This window comes from Marmota marmota, unplaced genomic scaffold, assembly GCF_001458135.2.
Source record: "Marmota marmota marmota unplaced genomic scaffold, marMar, whole genome shotgun sequence".
Classification (NCBI taxonomy): domain Eukaryota; kingdom Metazoa; phylum Chordata; class Mammalia; order Rodentia; family Sciuridae; genus Marmota; species Marmota marmota.
In genome coordinates, this window is record NW_026000229.1 from 54180342 (window position 1) to 54201186 (window position 20845).

Genomic DNA, 20845 nt, shown 5'->3' on the forward strand with positions numbered 1-20845 from the left:
TTCTGCCGGTGGGTCGCAGGCCCGCCTACCTTGCAGGAGTGATTGGAAGCTCTGCCCCTCCGCGGGCCACTGGGCCTTTTCTGTCGGTGGTCACAGTTCCGCCTACCTGGCAGGCGTGGGGGGTGGGGGGCGGCTCTGCCCCTCAGCAGGCTGCTGGGCCTGCTCTGTGGGTGGTCACAGTTCCCTCTACCTTGCCGGCGCAGGGGGAGGGGGCGGCTCTGCCTCTCAGCAGGCCGCTGCTCCTCTTCTGCCGGTGGGTCGCAGGCCCGCCTACCTTGCAGGAGTGATTGGAAGCTCTGTCCCGCCGCGGGCCACTGGGCCTTTTCTGTCGGTGGTCACAGTTCTGCCTACCTGGCAGGCGCGGGGGCTTGAACATTAATTTCACAATAAAATGTTATATTTAATAAAAATTTACTTAGAAACTTACTTTATTGGAAGGGTTAATGGCAAAGCATAATGTAATACAATTCAATTTCCTTTTAAACAGAAAATTGGAGGTCTTCAAGAATGTAGAAATTTGGAAAAATTATATTTATATTATAATAAAATTTCTAAAATAGAAAATTTAGACAAATTAATTAAATTGCAAGTCCTCTGGCTGAACCACAACATGATTAAAAATATTGAGGTAAGATAATTTCAATGATTCATATATAAAACCAGTTACCTCTGTAGAGTTTAAACCACAGTGTCTAAGATCGGATTATGATTAGGGATCAAAATAATTATCACTAGTTTAATTATTATGATTAAAATAACTAAGATGAACACAGCATTTTATAATGCATGGAGGGCTTCATATTCATCATCATCATTACTTCTCTCAACAAACCTGAGAGGAAAGATAATGTTGTTATTTGAAGATTTTTTAAAAAGATATTTAGAGGAGTTATATGACTTGTCTTAGATTATGAACATGTGTGTAATGTGTTCTTTTTCCACTCAACTCCTCCTCTTTGGTCTCCACTTCCCTTCTTGTTCCCTCTTACAATAGTTCTCTCCAGGTTCCAATATGGAGAAACAAAGATGGCTTCATTGAGATACCCACTTCCCTCTGTGCTTGTGAAGTACACAGCACCCAACAAACAAAACATCCAGAGAACTTATCAGATTAATCAGGGATGACTTGGAAATGAAGATTTTAATGATTTTTTTCTAAATAACATATTGTCTAAATTTTCAGGGCTTACAGACTTTGAAGAATTTAAATGACCTCAACCTTGCAGGAAATCTAATAAGCATCATTGGTATGTATTGTTTCATTTGGAATTTGAGAGAAAACTACAACAGCTATTTATCAATATAAACATGTATATGGATAGATTTCTTTTAGATTTTTTTGAATAATATCTTTACAAAGTATTTCTTATCTCATGTTTATAGGATGTGAAAATATTAGCTGTTAATGGTACCATTAATCTTGCTGATATGTAGGAAATGATGGCTGTATATAACTCAGAGGTATGATAAGATATGAAAAGGAAATAAAACAAGAAATTTGATTTTTCTTTTATCTTGTTAAATCAAAGGTCGGTGTCTTGACATCAATGAACAACTGGAGAAGCTTAACCTTTCTGGTAACCAAATATGTTCTTTCAAGGTATGTTTAAGTAGAATAATTTGTTTTTACCTGAATCATGAACCATATAATTGCAGAAAAATTGACTAACTAGTCCCTTTTAAAGGAACAGATTCATTTTTTTTCAGGCTACCTTATACTTCAGGGAATTTCAGAGTCATCTGACTAAATTGACTTTATGATCTGACAGTATTAAAACCAAAAAGATAACTATTTACTTGACTCTTAGAGTGTCAATTTTCTCGTAATTTTTCTCTCAGTCTTTCTGGGAGTCTCTGGGGTTTCATCTTCTCCTAGCATCAAAAAATGGAGTGTCCCTGATCAGTCCTGGGATCTTATTTGTCTGCACTCATTCTCTAAATAATCTCATCATGTCTCATGACTTTAAATATTTTTATCTATTGGCTACTCCTAAATTGGTACCTCTACTTTTCCTGATAACTCCCTAGAATTATCCTAGCTCAAACTGATTTCTCCTCCAATAAACCTTCTACAGGCTTCCCGACTTCTCTAAATGGCATTTCCGTTCTTCCAGTAACTTAAGCCAAAATCCTTATAGCAATTTTTTTTATTCCTTCATATCCCATATCTACTTCATCAGTGAATTCCATTGGTCCACCCTTCATAATATGTCCAGAGTCTGACCATTTCTTACCATGTACATCATTGTCAATATAGTTAAGGACACCATCATCTCTAATCTGTATTATTGAGAGAAAAAATATCCTAACATCTCTTCCTCTCTTTTTCTTTTCCCTATTGTCAATCTCTTCTCCACACAGAATCCTGATGAAGCCTTTAAAAATATGCCAGATGAAATCACTCTTCTGCTCACAATCCTCCCTTGGCTTCTTATCTCTTTCACAATATCAGACAATTCTTACAATGGCCCATAGGACTTTATAAAGTCTAGTTGTTCTCTCACCCACAACTGTCTCTCTAACCACAGTTTCTATCATTATTGAAAGGAAAATGAGAAAGCAAGATACAGGCCAACGAGAAAGGAAGGACAGAGACCAGGCAGAGATCCACACAAAAGTTTATTTGTCAAAGCTGACAAATAAAGGCCATCTCTCTATAGAGAAGAGAGAGGCCCCGAGACGTTTGGGTGCTCAGCTTTTGTGAGGTTGGGGTTTGGAGTTGTAGTTGTGGTGCTATGGGATAGGCGTTGCTTGCGTCAGAGCTAGGCAGGTGGGGAATAGCACGGTATTGGCTTAGGTCGATGGTCACCATGGGGCTTTTGCAGAGGAAAGGGATCACGTCCTTCTGGAATTGGCTTGGGGTTGTGGTTCCATGGGGTAAGTCACTAATGGGGGTGGGAGGAGTTTGAGTAAGAGGAAGTACAGGAAAGCAAAACTTATAAGATGGTGGTTAACATTTAAGATGGCTGCTCAAATGTTAAATGAATACCCTGTAATTATCACATTCATTTATTCTATTCCAGCCATTTTGGTCTCACCATTCTCTGAATATACCTAGTACACTCTTAACTTTGGCCTTTGTACTTGTTGAAGTATTCTTTCCCATGTACCTGTAGGCCTCATTCCCTTTTTTCATTTTGATCTTTGTTCAAATATTACGTTCTTGATGATGTCTTTCCTGCTGATATAGGTAAAATAGCAATAAGTCCCACTACTCTCCCCAGCACTTCAAATCACACTTTTCAGTTTAATTTTACCTCTCAGCACATCCCTTGCTAGAATAAAAGCTCCATGTATTCAGAAATTTTGCCTATTCTGCTCACTGCTTATCTACAATGCTTAGAACAGTGCTGTACATGTAGTAAATCACAGTAAACATTTGTCAAGAACTTGAATGCCAAAGAAACAACCAAATTAGGGGTGTTATGTTTATTACATATAATGTGGGTTAAATCATGTAGCATTCATAATTTTGACAGTGAGCATATTCAAGGTGCATATTCAAATTCTTCCTGTGGAAAAATATTGGATAAAAATGAGTAGGAAATAACTTTGGATTGATCAGTATTAAAATAGGCATTCTTTTACTTAGATAAAAATAAAAGAAGATTCCAAGAAGCTACAAAATAAAGAAGAATAACTGCCTTAAAGATAAATTTTTTAAAAAAAAATTATTAGTCAAATTCCAGAGGAAATACTTTTTATGAAACTAAAATTCTGTTAAAGCCAACAGAATTTTAATAGGCTTTGTAGGTGGCTCTTCTGGGCAGCAGGGGATGGGTATTCTAAGAGGGAAAGAACAATATTCACAAAGGTGTGGAGGTAAAAAGTCAAAGAGTATGTTTGAGTATCATCGGCATTGTTATTTGACCAAAGTAGAGTGTACATATGAAAATACTAGAAATTAAAATTGGAAAGGCAAACTGGGTCCTGATATGGTCTGTATTCTATGGACAACAGAGCACTCTCAGAGTCTTTGAGAAAGGGAGTGATATAATCAGAGATGATCCTTAGGACTCATAATCTGAAATTAGTATTTACTGTTTGGGTGCAGCAGAAAGCAGAAAAGCCAGTTAGGAGACTATGAAACTTGTCTGAATGAGATATTATAGACAAACCAAAGCAAAAAACAGAAAAAAAACGAAGAAGAAAGTGAAAGAAGAAGAGGAAGAGAAGAGAGAAAGGAGAAAAAGAGAAGAAAAAGTAATACATGAGAGAGACCTTATGTTTGTTGAACTTGTAGCATTTGTCACCTAGTAGAATGTGAAAAGAGAGTACAAAATGGATCTGTAATTCCAGTACTTAGCATGCTCAAGAAATACTTGTCATGTATAGCTCAAGAAATATTTGTTGTAGGACTCCATGTATAACAAGTATTTACTCTGGAATTTGACTAATAAAATAAAATTTTATTTAAATTTCTTTTTTTAAAAAACAGCTTTTTAGTTGTAGATGGACACAATATCTTTGTTCTATTTATATATTCATATGGTGTTGAGGATCAAACCCAGTGTCTCACGCATGCAAGGCAAGCACTCAACCACTGAGTTACAACCCAAAACCTATTTAAATTTCTTTTTAAGGTACTTATTCTGCTTTATTTTGTAGCTTCTTGGAGTTTTCCTGTATTTTTCTTTGCATAAAAGAATGTCTATTTTAATACTGATCAATTCAAAATTATTTCCTACTCATCTTTATCTAAAATTTTCTAGTGGCTAGTTTGGAATGAAAGAGAATGTATTTGATCCGGATATGTCAAGTTCAGTGTACTAGTGTAATAATCAGGTGAAGAGCTTGTATAAGTGGTTGGAAATGAGGGGCTAAAATTCATAACTAGAATAGTCAATTTAAGAATCGGTAGAATACATTTCCTGTTGGCTAAATGGCTATGAGTAATAAATCTGTGCCCTTGGAACAAAGCATATATTTGGGGGATTTGGAGAAAATTGGGAAAAGATAAAATTTGTAAACAGAGCTCCAAGAAAAGTTGAAGACTTATTATTATCAGAGACGTTAAAGGATAAGAGAACTTTAAACAGGATAGTCCACAGTCAAATTAGATAGATAGATCAGGGATGAAGAAAACTTCCATAATATCTGCCCTAATTTGTCATGGAAACAAATAGGCTTTTGTCAAGCCATGTCTTGAGAAAAAATCTTAGTCATGGGATTCCATCTGGTAATCTAATATGTTTGGCAGTATGTTAGATGACCTGCTGATACTTAACTGATTGGCTAAGTAGGAGCTGGGCTGGAAGCACCTGGTCAAGCAAGTCAGAGGTTGAGACTAAAAAATCTGTGACCCTAGGTGGAGTCAAATTGTGGTCTCTTTCCTTAACTAAACATCTGCCTAAGTACTTTACTGAATGTAGGGTAATGAAGTCAGCTGAGTGAGCAAGCTAGCCTGTCACTGTTTCATGGATGTTGGCAGAAGAAATGATTCCTGGGTCTGAGACAAAGGACTAGAAAGCAGCATGAGCAAAATATTGGTTTGCTTCAGTATCCCATGCTCTCCAAGTTCCACAGGGTAACTGATGCACCCAAATGAGTACTGAACAAAGACCGGGTTTGCAGCATATCACACCTAAGGAACACAGAGCTACAGGAATCTACTGCTTTAGAATCAGTCCTACTTTCTATAGAGGAATGTGAGGCTGGAGAAGGGGATTGCCAGGTTTCTGTTCTCGAGACTGAAAGGCTCAGGGGTCACTCCAGGTAAACTGGGTTAACTGGGCTGCGCAAAATAACCACACAAGAGACACAAGTACCTTTTTCTTTGGGGTCGCTCCTCTGACCTTAAGGGTCTGCAGGAAGAGAGAGAGCGAGAGCACACACTGACATCTTTAATTGAGGAGAAGCTATTCAAATGAGACAAGGGGTCAGGGGGCTGAGTTTATCTTCATGATGTCCACTGTCAGCAGGTTGACTGGCATCTGGGTGGGCCATACCCAAAGGCACAGTAAGAGAAGGGGACACATACAAGGCACTTCCATGAAAGATTCTATCCTAAACAGGGCAAGGGGTTATATTACAAAGGAACAGGTGAGCATAGCTCCACCCATGGGGCTGTAGCAAGACACACCCATGCAGGAGACACCGTCCCTCTCCCTCGAATCCAAGAAGGGTGGGGAAAGCTCTGTCACATTTCTGTGACTGAGCACCTCAGAACCCAGCCAGGGAGTGTGACTCAGTCATGTGCAAGGTTGGTCTCCCACAGGGGATATTAATTCATCTCTCAAGATTACTCATTGCAAACACATGCTGCGGAAATGGATGGAAAAAAAAAAAAGGCAGGCCTTGCATTCTTTACATACTGAGCAAGAGTTAGAAGAAATACATAGGGAACATGGCAGATTGCCTCTTCCACTATTGAAAGCCTCAGATGAGGAATCAGATTGAACACATGGGAAGTAAGTTTGTTATTAAAACTAGAAACATTGAGAGGTTGGTAACAGTTGTCACAGGGTTGGGATGGCCAGTGAGATAGATAGTGGGGTATATATGTGTATTTGTCTTTGTCCCCTTTAATTCTGCTAGTTTAAGAATACACAAAATGTTCAAGTCTAACTACATGGAAATTTTAAACTTAAGTATGTTAAACATGTTGTAAAATTAAAAGGCAAAAAAATGTGGAAAATTATTTTTACAGAGAATATGGTAGGCTAAAATTGAACATTCTTACTGTTAAATCCATTATAAACAACTAACTTAACATACCCAGTAGAAGAAAGAATAAATGATTGAATAATTCACAGAATGGATTCTAAATGCCTAGTAAATTCATAAAAGAATTTTCAATCTCATTGAGAATGAATAGAATGCAAATTAAAACATGTAACTTTAAACTGATCATATTTTAAATAGGCAATTTTAAATAAACATAGTACTCTATATGCTAGAAAGACTAGGGTAAAAAGGACAATTATATGATCTTGGGAGTTATTTAAATTGATAGAGCTTTTCTAGAAAGCATTTAGACATTATATGCCAAGTCCTATAAAAAGGTTTCTATCCTTTATCAAGTCTACTTTTAGGAATCTATTCCAAGAAAACAATGTGAAATATGGATAAAACTTTAGGTTTAGATATTTTTAAATTTCGGAAGAAGTCGGAAAGAACTGTGAAAGATAAATTTAGAGTGTGTGGCAACATATAAAAAGGTGACCTAGCCTTGTGGAGTCATCCTTGAAGGGGGTTAGTAATATTTAGTTAATATGTGAAATCTGAGTAGGAGTAGCTGAGGTAGAGCATTCCAGGCAAAATTAGAACATGGATGAGGGCCTTAAGTGGTGGAAAGGAGCATGGCCAATTCAAGAAAGTAGAAGTCTTGTACTGGGGTTGTTGCTCAGTGGTAAGCTCTTGCCTAGCATATATGAAGCACTGGATTTGATTCTCAGCACTGCATATAAATAAATGAATAAAATTATGGTCCAGCAACATCTTAAAATATATTTAAAAAAGAAAAGAAACTAGAAGTCTTATGTGACTGGAACAAGGCAAGGGAGAGATTCATGAGACTGAGGCTGAAGGAGATAAGCGCAGAATGCTGGGAGGCTATGCAACTGCCCTGCGAAGAAGCCATGTGGAAGTTTATCTCACTGTAGTTTGCCATGCAGCCTTCTAGTGATTACAAGCACAGGCTGAGTAAGCAGAGAGATCTGTTAGTTCTAGTCCTGACCTATACCAGAGGTAGCATAATACAGTTGTAGCATAAAATTTCAGTGAAAAATAATGTAAAACTACTAGAATAGTGACTATTACATACTAAGGGCTCAATAATAAATATGTGTTGTTTTATTGCTTGTATTGCTATTATACTTATATTAGCCTGTTATATTTCTATGTCCTTATTTTTTTAAATGGTGGTAAAATAGGACTATTGTGAAAATTCATTGTAAGATATAATATTAGAAAGACTATATATGATAATGCTAGCAACTTACCATAAAAACATTGAATATGATTCACAGGAACTTTACCATCCTCATATTAGAAATGTTTCTGTAACACTGTTACCTAGATTTTTATCTTTAACCTTTTGTCCCACCCTAAAAAGATACTATCCTGATGGTGATGGAATAACTTCTACTAGGCACCATAACACTAACTTTCAATGACATTTTGTGCCTTCATGGATTCCAACCTCTTCTGACTTTTGAGTGTAGGTAGAGGGTTCCTAGTAGGATTTCTGAGTTCACACCCTCTATCTCCTAACCCATACTGATGGTCAAAAGCAACATAGCCACTCAGTAATCAAAAGGTATCTTTATTTCTTGGGACATCAGATGGTTTATCTTCCTTGCCCCTGCAGAATTCAGTCAAATGATTATGTGCATAGCTCTGTCCATAAATCTCCCTTTTAGAGAAATTCTTAGTCCCACTCCACTTGTGGGCCCAGTTCTAGCCTGAGGTCAGGTCAGTGAACCATATTCTTACTTGTCCAGAGAGAGTTTGGGCACATATTGGTAACCTGACACTGTTTTACTCTTCATTTTAGCATCCTGACTTCATTCTCTCCTTCCCATTCTATTTGTAATTTACCTTTTTTAAAATTATTTTATTTTTTATTGATTTTTTAAAAAAATAAATGACAGTGGAATGTATTACAATTCTTATTGCAGTTATACAGCACAATTTTTCATATCTCTGGTTGTATATAAAGTATGTTGACACCAATTCGTGTCTTCATACGTGTACTTTGTATAATGATGTCTGTAACATTCCACCATCCTTGCTAATCCCCTGCCCCCTCCTTTTCCCTCCCACCCCTCTGCCCTATCTAGAATTCATCTATTCCTCCCATGCTCCCCCTCCCTACCCCACTATGAGTCAGCTTCCTTATAGCAGAGAAAATATTCGGCATTTGTTTTTTGGGGATTGACTAACTTCACTTAGCATTATCTTCTCCAACACCATCCATTTACCTGCAAATACCATGATTTTATTCTCTTTTATTGCTGAGTAAAATTCCATTGTGTATATATGCCACATTTTTTTTTATCCATTCATCCACTGAAGGGCATCTAGGTTGGCTCCACAGTTTAGCTATTATGGATTGTGTTGCTAGAAACATTGATGTGGTTGTGTCCCTATAGTATACTGTTTTTAAGTCTTTGGGGTATAGACCGAGGAGAGGGAGAGCTGGGTCAAATGGTGGTTTCATTCCCAGATTTCTAAGGAATCTCCATACTGCTCCATATTAGCTGCACCAATTTGCAGTCTTATCAGCAATGTATGAGTGTATCTTTTTCCCCACATCCTCACCAACACTTATTGTTGTTTGTCTTCATAATAGCTACCATTCTGACTGGAGTGAGATGATATCTTAGAAGTTTTGATTTGCATTTCTCTAATTGCTAGAGATGATGAACATTTTTTTCATATATTTGTTGATTGATTGTATATCCTCTTCTTAGAAGTGTCTATTCAAGTCCTTGGCCCATTTGTTGATTGGGTTATTTGGGTTTTTTTTTTTGTTGTTGTTGTTGCTTAGCTTTTTGAGTTCTTTATATACCCTAGAGATTAGTGCTCTATCTGATGTGTGAGGGGTAAAAATTTGCTCCCAGGATGTAGGCTCTCTCTTCACCTCACAAATTGTTTCTTTTGCTGAGAATAAACTTTTTAGTTTGATTCCATCCCATTTATTGATTCTTGGTTTTAATTCTTGCGCTATAGGAGTCCTATGAAGGAAGTTGGGGCTTAATCCCACATGATGAAGATCAGGTCCTATTTTTTCTTTGATTAGATGCAGAGTCTCTGGTTTAATTCCTAAGTCCTTGATCCACCTTGAGTTGAGTTTTGTGCATGGTGAGAGATAGGGGTTTAATTTCATTTTGTTGCATATGGATTTTCAGTTTTGCCAGCACCATTTGTTGAAGATGCTATCTTTTCTCCAATGCATGATTTTGGCAACTGTGTCTAATATAAGATAATTGTAATTTTGTGTGTTAGTCTCTGTGTCCTCTATTCTGTACCATTGGTTTAGCAGTCTGTTTTGGTGCACTAATACTTCCTGGGGCTGGAACTGTAGCTCAGTGGCAGAGAACTTGCCTAGCACATGTGAGGCACTGGGTTCAATCCCCAGCACCACATAAATAAATATGTGTGTCCATCTATAACTACAAAAAATTTTTTAAAAAAAAACTAATACTTCCTGGTTCTTCCTTTGAATTTCTCCTAATTAATGATTCTGATTCTACTACCTATCATCACATCCTTTCAAGTTTCACCCCACCCTAGTACCCTCCTACCTCAGGCAACATCCTAGAAATAAGGACATTATAAGGATTTCTTGGAAAGAAGTTGGTAGAAAACAATGATTCAATTTACATGTTTATTTAAAGCCTTCTGTGTTCTACATGCTGAGTATTGGGAATACAACAAGGTACAATCCCTGAGTTTGTCTCAGTGGAGACAGGAAAAGTTTGTCTCTACTTTTCCTGCAGAAGGCCAGATAGAAAACATTTTAGGTTTTTTGGATCACAGATTGCCTTCTGCTGCATATTCTTTTTTATTTTTTATAACACTTTATAAATGTAAACAATTCTTAGACTATAGATTGAATGCTAAAGCTCATATAGACCCTTGGCATATGACTTGCTGGGTTCACAAGCAATTGTCAATTCAGACTGATAAATTCTATAACAAAATTAAGCCAAGTGGCTAAAAGAACTCATAGGTTCTACTCATCTACTCTAACCTTGGGGTCTGAAATAAGGTTCCCAAAGAAGGTGAAAACTGGATTGGGCCTAGATAGATTAATATGCAAAGCTGGGTGAAGTTCAGTCAACTCAAAATGAACTGTATATGAGTAAAGGTCTAAATATAAAATAGGTTCTGGCACATTCTGAAGCTACAAGTAATTCAGTATGGCCAAAACATAAAATGTCAGAATTTAAGCAGGGAGAGGTAAGACTGAAGAATTAAGCAAGGGCCAGATAACAAAAAAAAAAAGAAAAAAGAAAAGAAAATATAAACAATGACTTAAAGATCAGAATAAAATATGTTAAGAAGAAATATTGATCTGGAAATACATGATCAAGCCTTCCGCCTCCATAGGTTGTGAGGAAACTAGGCCCTCCAAGAAAGCTAGCTTAAAATTGATCATAATAGGTAGAAGGGGCATTTATAGAAAAAGCAAAGTAAGCAAACAGAAAACAATGAGAAATCAAGAATTCCATGGTGATTGTAACAGAATGGGTTCCCCTAACCTTTGTAAATATGTCAGATCTGGGGAGCAAGGAAGATGGAGAGCAGTGTTTCTTGGTGGTAAGTGTAGGACATAGAGGTGAAGGAAGCAGAGCACTCCAGGAACCCTGGGGGCAATTGTTAGCAAAAGGAGCTGTGCAGAGGTGGCAACATGTGTGATGGCTCCAAGGTTCAAATTGATTTATATGGTTTGGTAAATATAGAAAAAATATAGTTGTACAAAGTCTGATGTTAGTTATTGTTGATCGTTTCTTCAGGAATTTAACATGTTTTTGACTAAAGAATATTTTAGCCCTCTGAATTACTTTAACATATTTAAGTATGTAGTTAAAATGTTTTACATTAACTTATAGGTGACCTCAACTTGTTCACATGCCTCCTTTAGAAATGGATATTCACACTTAATTAACTGAATATTATTATTACTCTTTGTTTTAGGACCTCACTAACTTAACCAGGCTGCCTCACTTAAGGGATTTGTGTCTGAATGATCCTCAATATAAAACCAATCCAGTTTGTCTGCTGTGTAATTATTCCACACATGTATTGTATCACTTGCCTTGCCTTCAAAGACTTGACACATTTGATGTGTCAGCCAAACAGATCAAGGAACTGGCAGATGTAAGTGTATTCCTAATTAACTATCTGTGACTTAAGTTTGATAATTAACTTCTTTCTGTCTTTGTCTCATTATTTTTTGTCTCTAATTCTTCTTTTACCCAGTAAACAAGATATTTCACATGAAAGCATACAAATAATAACATTAATACTAGAATTTGATGATAATACTGGAAGGTGAAATACTTTAAAAAAATTGTTTATAATCTGTACAAAATTTAAAGAAGGAAATATGAAGCATCCATTAATGCTAAACTAACTGAACTATTGCTGAAAATAAAAACTTAAAATATAAATAACAGTAAAAATATAATAAGTAACTACCTCTCATCTGGAATATTACATATAGAAATAATAAAGTATCCATTGATGATGGTAGTATGCCAAAAATTAGGTAGATTTTAATCTAATGAAAAATGGTTTGAGAGTCACTCAGAGTAGAAGTGGCCCTCCACACTGTCATTACACTCTTGAAATCATGAAGAGAGTGGTTCCTGGGCTGTTGCTGACAATGAACCTTCCTATAAGGGACTTTTCACAAGTCACCAAGGGATCTATAATTTTACACTGGAGTTCATGGGAATTCTCCATGCTCATTACTTGTATTTCTATATCATTTTTCTACCTCTCTTTTAGGCCAATGCCACTCCCCTTGCAAACATCTTTGTTTTAGGACCTCACTAACTTAACCAGGCTGCCTCACTTGAGGGATTTGTGTCTGAATGATCCTCAATATAAAACCAATCCATTTGTTCATTCCGTTAATCATAAATTGACTTTGAGTATCTATAATGTGCCAAGAATGTGGATGCCCCATATAAGGGACCTTCCACTTTGTGGCCCATGCATCTTCTCAACATAGATAAAGAATGTCTTTATCTATTTATCTTGTTTCTCTTTTTGTGCTATGAATTAATTCTCAAGTTCCCCCTTTTTCTTCACTTTTATTCTAACATTGAGATTATTCTCATTTTTAATCTGAGAAGTGAACTATCTTGTAATATGGAGCAAAAAGCTAATGCCATTGTCTACTGGCAGATGTTCAGAGTCACTGGAGGCCCAGGGAGGAATGTTTTCTCTAGTAATGCTTAAAAAAACCACTGCAAAACTTCACAGTATCAACCATATTTTTTAAAATTTCTACTATCTCTAATTTTATATCAGAGATTCCACAAAAGTAAACAGAATGAACATGCTCTACAAAAATTAGTTGGTTGGCTCATTAATCTAAAAAATATTTAATGCCTGTTGTATTCTGGCCACAGTTTAAGTCACTAGAGATGCAGCATAAGCAAATCAATCCATGCTTTCTTGGAGCATATAGTCCAGTGAAGAAGGCAGATAATAAGCAACTGAATTAAATGACTAGCATGTTAAATGCTGATAAATGGTATGTAAAAAAGATAAAACAAGGGTAAATGAAAAAGAGGTTGTTAATATGGACAGAGAAAGGGGTATTGGCTCTTTTATTATAGAATTGTCAGAAAAAGATTTTCTTATAATGCAACATTTGAGCAGAAACCCGAAACAAGTGAGGGAGCAAGTCATGTGAATATCTGGGGAAGAGCTTTAACAGGGATCACTAAGTACAAAGTCCCTGGTACAGGAACATGCCTATTTAAAGGACAACAAAGAAAGCATATGGCTGGAGCTGAGTATTTGAAGGAAAGAAAACTAAGGGATGAAGACAGGAGTGGAAGGGACCAGATTATGTGAGACTCTGTAGAATGCTGTAAGTACTTTGGCTTTTACTTTGGAGATAGGGCCACTGGAAAAATTTGAGCAAAGAAGGACCAAGATATGTCTTAAAGGAATTCTTTGGATAATTGATTAAGAATCGAGGATTAGAAAATTATTCCAGTAACTCAGATGAGAGATGCAGATGTTTCAATACAGGGTGTTAGTGGAAGACAACATAAGAAGTGATCAGATTCTGTTAGTAGTTACATCTGGGTTTGCTGATGAATTTATTGGGTATGAAGTACAGAGGAAATAAGTAGAGAATAATTCTAATTTATAAGCCTGAGCAATTAAAATTTATTTGAAAAACAGAGGAAGAGTATGGGAGAAGTATATTTAGGAGGAAGAATAACAATTTAATTTTAGGTATGTAAAGTTTGAACAGCCTTTGAACATCCAAAGGGATGTGTGGGTCTGCTATTTTAAGAGATTTTCCCAGGTAGAGAGATAAATATGAGAATTGCAAGAAGAAAGATGGTACTTAAACTTGTGGGCTAGATGAATTACAAGGGAATGTTGTGGATGAGTAGTATGTCATTTGGCATTTTGCTGAGGCTAGTTTTGAACTCAGGATCCTCCTGCCACAGCCTCCTGAGCCACTAGGATTACAGGCATATGCCACCACTCCCAGCTTGACACAGATTTTTTTATTAATTTATTTATTTTAATGAGGTATATATGACAGCAGAATGCATTTTGATTCATTGTATACAATTGCAACACAACTTTTTATTTCTCTGGTTGTACATGATGTAGCATTACACCATATGTGCAGTCATACATGTACCTAGGGTAATGATGTCCATCTCATTCCACCATCTTTCCCCACTTTACCTACCCACCCTCCCCTTAGCCTAATCAGATTTCCTCTATTTTCCCCATGCCTTCCCCCTTCCTGTTATTTATCAGCATCCACTTATCAGAGAGAACATACAGCCTTTGGTTTTTTTGAGATTGGCCTACTTACTCAGCATGATATTCTCCAACTCCATCCATTTACCTGCAAATGCCATAATTTTATTTTCTTTTAATGCTGAGTAATATTCCATTGATATAGATTTTTTAAATGCTTTCTTTATTATCATTCATAAGATGTCAAGTTGCAGCAGTTCTCTGTGGTAAGCTCTTCAACAGAGTGCTGTTGGTTCTTCATATTTTTACCCATGACTATGAAATAGTTTGTGCATATGACAAGTGACAAGTAAAGACAGAATCTACCAGGAGGACTACCAGGGAGTCAGCCTGAGATAGAAGAAGAAAATGTGGGTTCAGATCAAAAGACTTGAATTGAATCCTTGCCTTTTCTTAAGGTAGATCCTTCAACTCACTGAACTTCAGTTTTCTGAACTATTAAAATAATGATGAGAAATAAAATATCTATTCTTCACCACTGGATTATTGTAGGGATCCAATGAGTTAATATGCATAAAAGTCCATCTTAATTGTTAGGTTCTATAAAAATGTTGCTATGAGGGCTGGGGCTGTAGCTCAGTGGCAGAGCGCTTGCCTAGCATGCGTGAGGCACTGGGTTCAATCTTCAGCACCACATAAAAATAAACAAATAAATAAAGGCATTCTGTCCATCTACAACTACAAAAAAAAATTTTTAAACGATTGCTATGAAACCATACTCAAGTATACGTCTGTATGATTTTTAATTGGTTTTGACCATCAAAGAAGCAAAGGGACCAAAGTAGTCTTAGTACACACACGCAACTGAATTTAGCATTAATTAGATTAATTTTGTAAGGAAAACTTTTAACAGGCGAGCAATTATACCAGAGTTCTTGAAAATGACTTTGGCATCAATTCTTAAAAGTTCAAGACAAAAAGAAAATTACATGCAGTCATCCTACAAAGTTGATTTGCTGTCAGATATTCATAATTCATAAGAATATACTCATAGTTTAAAGAATCTTACTTTTCCAGAATCTTAATAAATATTCTTAAACAACAATCCCTTACAATAAATGTTTTATTGTTGTAACACACAAAAGTGATTTTGAAAAAGTTTAGGAATAGTACAATATCACAATTTATAAAGACATGGGTACGTTCTTAATAATGGAAAAAATAGAAGAAATGTGAAAAATAAATTAGAAACTAAAATAAGTGATTACCTATGAAAGATGAGGCAACTTGGAAATGGGAAATAGGTGTGGGAAGTATAGTTTTCTTCATATCTTTTGATATTTTTGTTTTTGATACATGTGAATATATTGCTTAATCAAAAAAACTGTTTTAAACAAACTAAGTGTAATATTTTGAATCTTTTTTTCTCTAACTTGGGGGTATTCAAGTTAAATTTGAATTTCATAGAAATGATAATGAATGTTTTAGTATCATAAGTATGTCTAGTAAGTATGATATTAAAACATTGTTGCTTATCTGAAATTTAACTTTGTCTCTTGTGGGTTTTTTTCCAGGAAAATAAACTACTTCCACCCCATCTTTTTATTTGTTTGTTTTGTTGTTTTAGACTTAAGAATTAATTATAAATTCTTTTTAGCTGTTACTTACTCAAAGAATTTTGCATTGGATTTTCCATTCTCTCCATACATGGAAAGAAAAAACATCATTTGCTACTTCTTAAGTTACAGTTTTTTTCTTCTGATTCAGTTGTACCTCAGAAATTAAGTTCATCTTAAATCAGGGGTTTTTAAATTAGTTTATTATCATACTAAAACATTTTTCATCTGTCCTAAGTTATGAATGCCTTATTTTTAGCAAAGGAATTTAGTGATTTCAGTTGCAGACTTCTTGTGCACATGGAAAGGAAATTCTTTTGGCCTTCTCAGCATACCATATATTATTTCTACTCTGTGTTTTATTCCAAATAATTCTGTAGGGATCTAGATTATATACTCTGTACTAAAAAAAATCATACAAAAGAGCCTTCAGTCAGAGAAAATACACATCTACAACTGTGAGTCTTCCAATTTATTCTTGGTAAAGAGAAAACACTATTATTTCTTGGTAAAGAGAAACACTAAACCAGGTTAAAATAATTTTTACAGAATACCTAGTTGGTTTATGTTCTTCTCAGATGGTTCTTTTCGGCTACTACAACTCGCAAGCACTGTTTCATAATGATGGATTTAATTAAATTATCATGTTTAGCTTATTAATAACTGGATGATCCACTAGTATTAAGGAATTCAAAATCAAAATGATTGGGTTAGATTGACATTTTAGTCATTTGCTTAGTCTAAAACCAGTTCATGTAAAGCATCCTTTTATAGATTTGGAAAAAAAGAAATTAAATTCAATTTCTTAGCATTTTACAGAATGAATTAATATTACATTTACTTTTAATTCCTTTGTATTTCTTTATTTTTCCCTAAGTTATTCAGATAGGAATAATGTTGCTATGTTTTCTTTAATAGTACTGTACCATTACTCAAATGATTCTCTTATAAATTTAATTCTATCTATAATTTTTTTTTGTGTGTGTGTGTGTTGTCATACTGAAAATAAAGGTGAATATGCCTCCCACATAAATATTATCCACAAAAAGAATCTTTGGAATTTTATATTCTGCATATTAAATTTAAATATAGAACCCTGTGAGCTGTTGTCATTGTTGCATTGTTATTAGTGATTAAGCTAACAAAACTTTCAAATTGTTATATAGAACAATTACCTATAATTTGTTTTTGCTGATCTCTTTCTTGCTTTTAGACCACAGCAATGAAAAAAATAATGTATTACAATATGCGTATAAAAACTGTTCAGAGGCATCTTAATGAAGACCTTGAAAAACTGAATGATAGAAAATGCAAATTGCAGAAATTGCCAGAAGAAAGAATAAAATTATTCAGCTTTGTGAAAAAAAATGTAAGCCTTAATAATGTAAAATTTCAGGAGCTACATCTTAAGATAACTGACAGATAAGACAGTAAAATTGTATATGTGTATATACATATATGTGTATATGTATATAAAACGTTAATGCTGAATTTCAAGTCAAGTTTGCCCTAAAAATGTTTTGATTCCAGACATTAACTAAGCTGCATTCTGTTTCTAGAAATCTGCAATTCAAAAAAGATATAGACTTACATAGTGATGAAATTTTTAAAAAGCTATGTGATTCAATATGAGTTGGAGATATAGAGAACCCTTAGACTTATTTCAGCCGCATTTCTCTTAGACACCAGCAGGCTGTGCTCAAAATTCATTTTCTTATTTTTTTGTGCTAAGGTATTCCTTTATGAATACTTTTAAGCCATACAACACAGTGGAAACTTTAAATCAAGCCATACTTCAATAGTAAATTATGGGTGGCTTTTATCTAGACTAAGTTGGATTTCCTTTTTTAAGCTGGATCCCCCAAATTAAGGATTATTTCCCTCAAAACCCCCTTGTATATATAAAAATTTATTGAACATTTTAAAAGTATAAAGAAATAACAGATTGTTCAACAAATGGCATTAGAAAAATAGTCAAGCTATGTGGAAGTAGGGGAGCTGTGTTCTTAGTATTATTTTACCAAAGGTAAATGAGGCAGGGGTGATTAAATGTAAAAAATGAAAACATGAAAAAATTCAAGAATAAATATATAAAGTCTTTAGCTCACTTCAGCCTACCAAAAAGGAATACTAGAAATCACAGTGAAACAAAACGGAGATTAGTTATAACAAAGTAAAATGATTTTTGTACTTAAAAGCATTTTAATTAAACAGCAAATGATAATCTGAAAAAAATATTTTCAACAAACATGATGGACAAAGGGATTTTATCCTTAGTAAAAAAGTACTCATAAGTGAAACAAGATGGAAAGTAAATATCCAAATATAAAAACTGAGCAAAGTACATAAAATAGCACTTAAGAGAAGAAATTTTAAAAAGACTTTATAAACACTTGAAAGAAGAGTTCAGTCATTAATTTCCAAGTGCTAATTAAGATATCAAGAAACATTTTTACCTATAAAACTATCAAAGCATAAGTACATGACAGAATGCAGGCTGGTGAAGGTGAACATGATACACAATACACCATCAAAGAGAACGTAACTTAGGTCACATGTATTAACAGCCTAAGAATACTCACAGCCTTTGGCTTAGTAAATCTACTGCTAGCACTCTATTCTGAGGTTATTCATCACTATGCTATTAATAACAACAAAAACTTGGAATCTGCATGACTGTTTAAGAAGAGAAAAAAAGTTACTCTTAAGATAGAGTAATATGTAGCCATTAAAGGATTTGAAATAGTTAATATTTTTTCTAAATGAGCAGGTTTTAATTTTTATAATCAGAAAAATATTCTTAAAGTAAACCATTAATAAAAATTTAAATTATTTGAATAAAAAGCACAGAAAAACAATGTATGAAAGTCATATTTTCCATTTCCTTATGTAAATGCACATACAATGTAGAATATCCCCTATCCAAATGCTCAGGATCAAAGTGTTTTAGATTTGGAATATTTGCACAGGCTTTACTGAACATCTCTACTCTGAAAATCTAAAATCTAAAATGTGCCAAAAAGTTTAAGATTTTATAGTGTTTTGAGATTAATTTCCAGATTAACAGTGCTTCACTTGTATTAAGTAAAATCTTCAAATGTAAAAAGCAATAGCTATTGATTATGTAGATTATTGACACTTCTATAAATATGCCTAATTTGTTTTCAATAGGTAGATATAGCTGTTTTAGAAAAGAAATATACATAATGAATAAATTTTTTATTTTATGTACAGTATAATTTATCCTGAAATCCTATGAGGTTGGAATTAGAGTGAGTTAAATGAAGCTCTTGCCTTGGGCCCAAAGTTTTGAGAGTGCTCAAAGCCTAAGTAATCAATATAAATAATATTTAGTACAATGTTTTTACATATCCAAGTTAATGCAAAAAATTCATTATGAACTAAAGCTACAATATATCAAAATCTGAAAAAAAAAAAAAAAAGACCATTGCTGTTTTGAGCCATAAGGGGACTGATGCAAAAGGAAAATGGTGTACTGCTGTGTACAAACTTTGGGTTTTTTTTATGGTTAACCTTTCTTCCAGAGCCCATAATTGGAAAAATATTGAAAATTGAAAAGGAGACATGTTAAAAATTATATTATTTGAAATTTAATTTTTTATTTATAACAAAACCAGCATTTATTTTTATTCTTACTTTGTCTTTAGCATAAGAAAATTCAATAATATTTCACAATCTATTTCTTTCAATTGAGAGTTGTCCTATTTCAAGTATCTAAGGTCAACATTTGTTCAAGAGAAATTAGCTGACCAAACTTGCATCAAAGTTGAAATCATGTGTTTGACATTCGTATATGAAGCTTGGCTTATTTATTACCTAGATTTCATTGTTGTTAATTTAAGTTGACTGCTTGCTATATCTCACTAGAAAATTAATCTGAATTCAGACTTTGCCTTTGCCATGTTTTATCTTTATTTTGCTCTCTGGCATTTTTTTTTTCCAACAGTTGGAACGGGAACTGGCTGAACTCAAAGGATCTGGCAAAGGGCACAGTGATAGATTCAATAACAATAAATTAACTGAGGTTGAAAAGCCAAAAAATCATGAAACTGTCACAGAAGACCCAACTCTTCATCAGAAAATACTGACCAAACTAAATGCCTTGACTGAAAGGGTAACATTCTGGAACAAAAAACTAGATGAGTATGTTCAATGAATTGTCGAGTTCAGATTTGAAACATGAGAATAAGAATGTTTGGGCCTATGAATTGAGCTCAGTTCCCTTATTCAGGATGGGAAAGAATTATAGTATGAAGTAAAATATGAAATGTGTTCTTAGTTCCCATTCCTTGTATATATAAGCATTATTGGTTCACAGCTGGCATACACTGTTTTGCAGCTTTTAATTAGAAAAAACGAGCTTTCTCTGAATGACTGTGTGATGTTGCTCTTGGGGCTCCAAACTAAAAGCAATAAAGCATTACTGGTGCAAAAATTCACCAAATAGATGAGACCCAGCAAAAGAACATATATAGTCCTTATTTAGTTCATAGTTCTTACTTTTTATAATTTTTATTTGCTAAGGTAGTAAGTATATTAAGTGAGTTTGCCCTATAATAATTTTAATGGCAGCATGTTAGAATCTCTTACTGAGAGTTCTACATATAATCCTCAAAACAGCCTTTTAATATATAGGTACTATCAACATTGCTGTCTAACTGAGGCATAAAAAAGGCTAAATGACTTGTCTAAGATCTGAGAGCTGGAGTATTAGAGCCAGGACAGTCTTTTCACCCTGGAATTATTGTTCTAAGGCTCATAAATTTCAAGGTGATTTTAATTGCCAAAAA

General features: G+C 34.6%; 1 protein-coding gene across 1 annotated transcript in view; it reads left to right on the plus strand.

Moving 5' to 3' along the window:
* Lrrc9 (leucine rich repeat containing 9) overlaps positions 1 to 20845 on the plus strand; it is an 86667-nt gene that overhangs the window by 10113 nt on the left and 55709 nt on the right. The window contains exons 4-9 of the mRNA XM_048793626.1: positions 488 to 628; positions 1184 to 1247; positions 1530 to 1600; positions 11647 to 11829; positions 17248 to 17403; positions 20002 to 20198. Of these exons, the coding sequence (XP_048649583.1) occupies positions 488 to 628; positions 1184 to 1247; positions 1530 to 1600; positions 11647 to 11829; positions 17248 to 17403; positions 20002 to 20198 (812 nt within the window). The remainder of the gene's footprint in view (positions 1 to 487; positions 629 to 1183; positions 1248 to 1529; positions 1601 to 11646; positions 11830 to 17247; positions 17404 to 20001; positions 20199 to 20845) is intronic.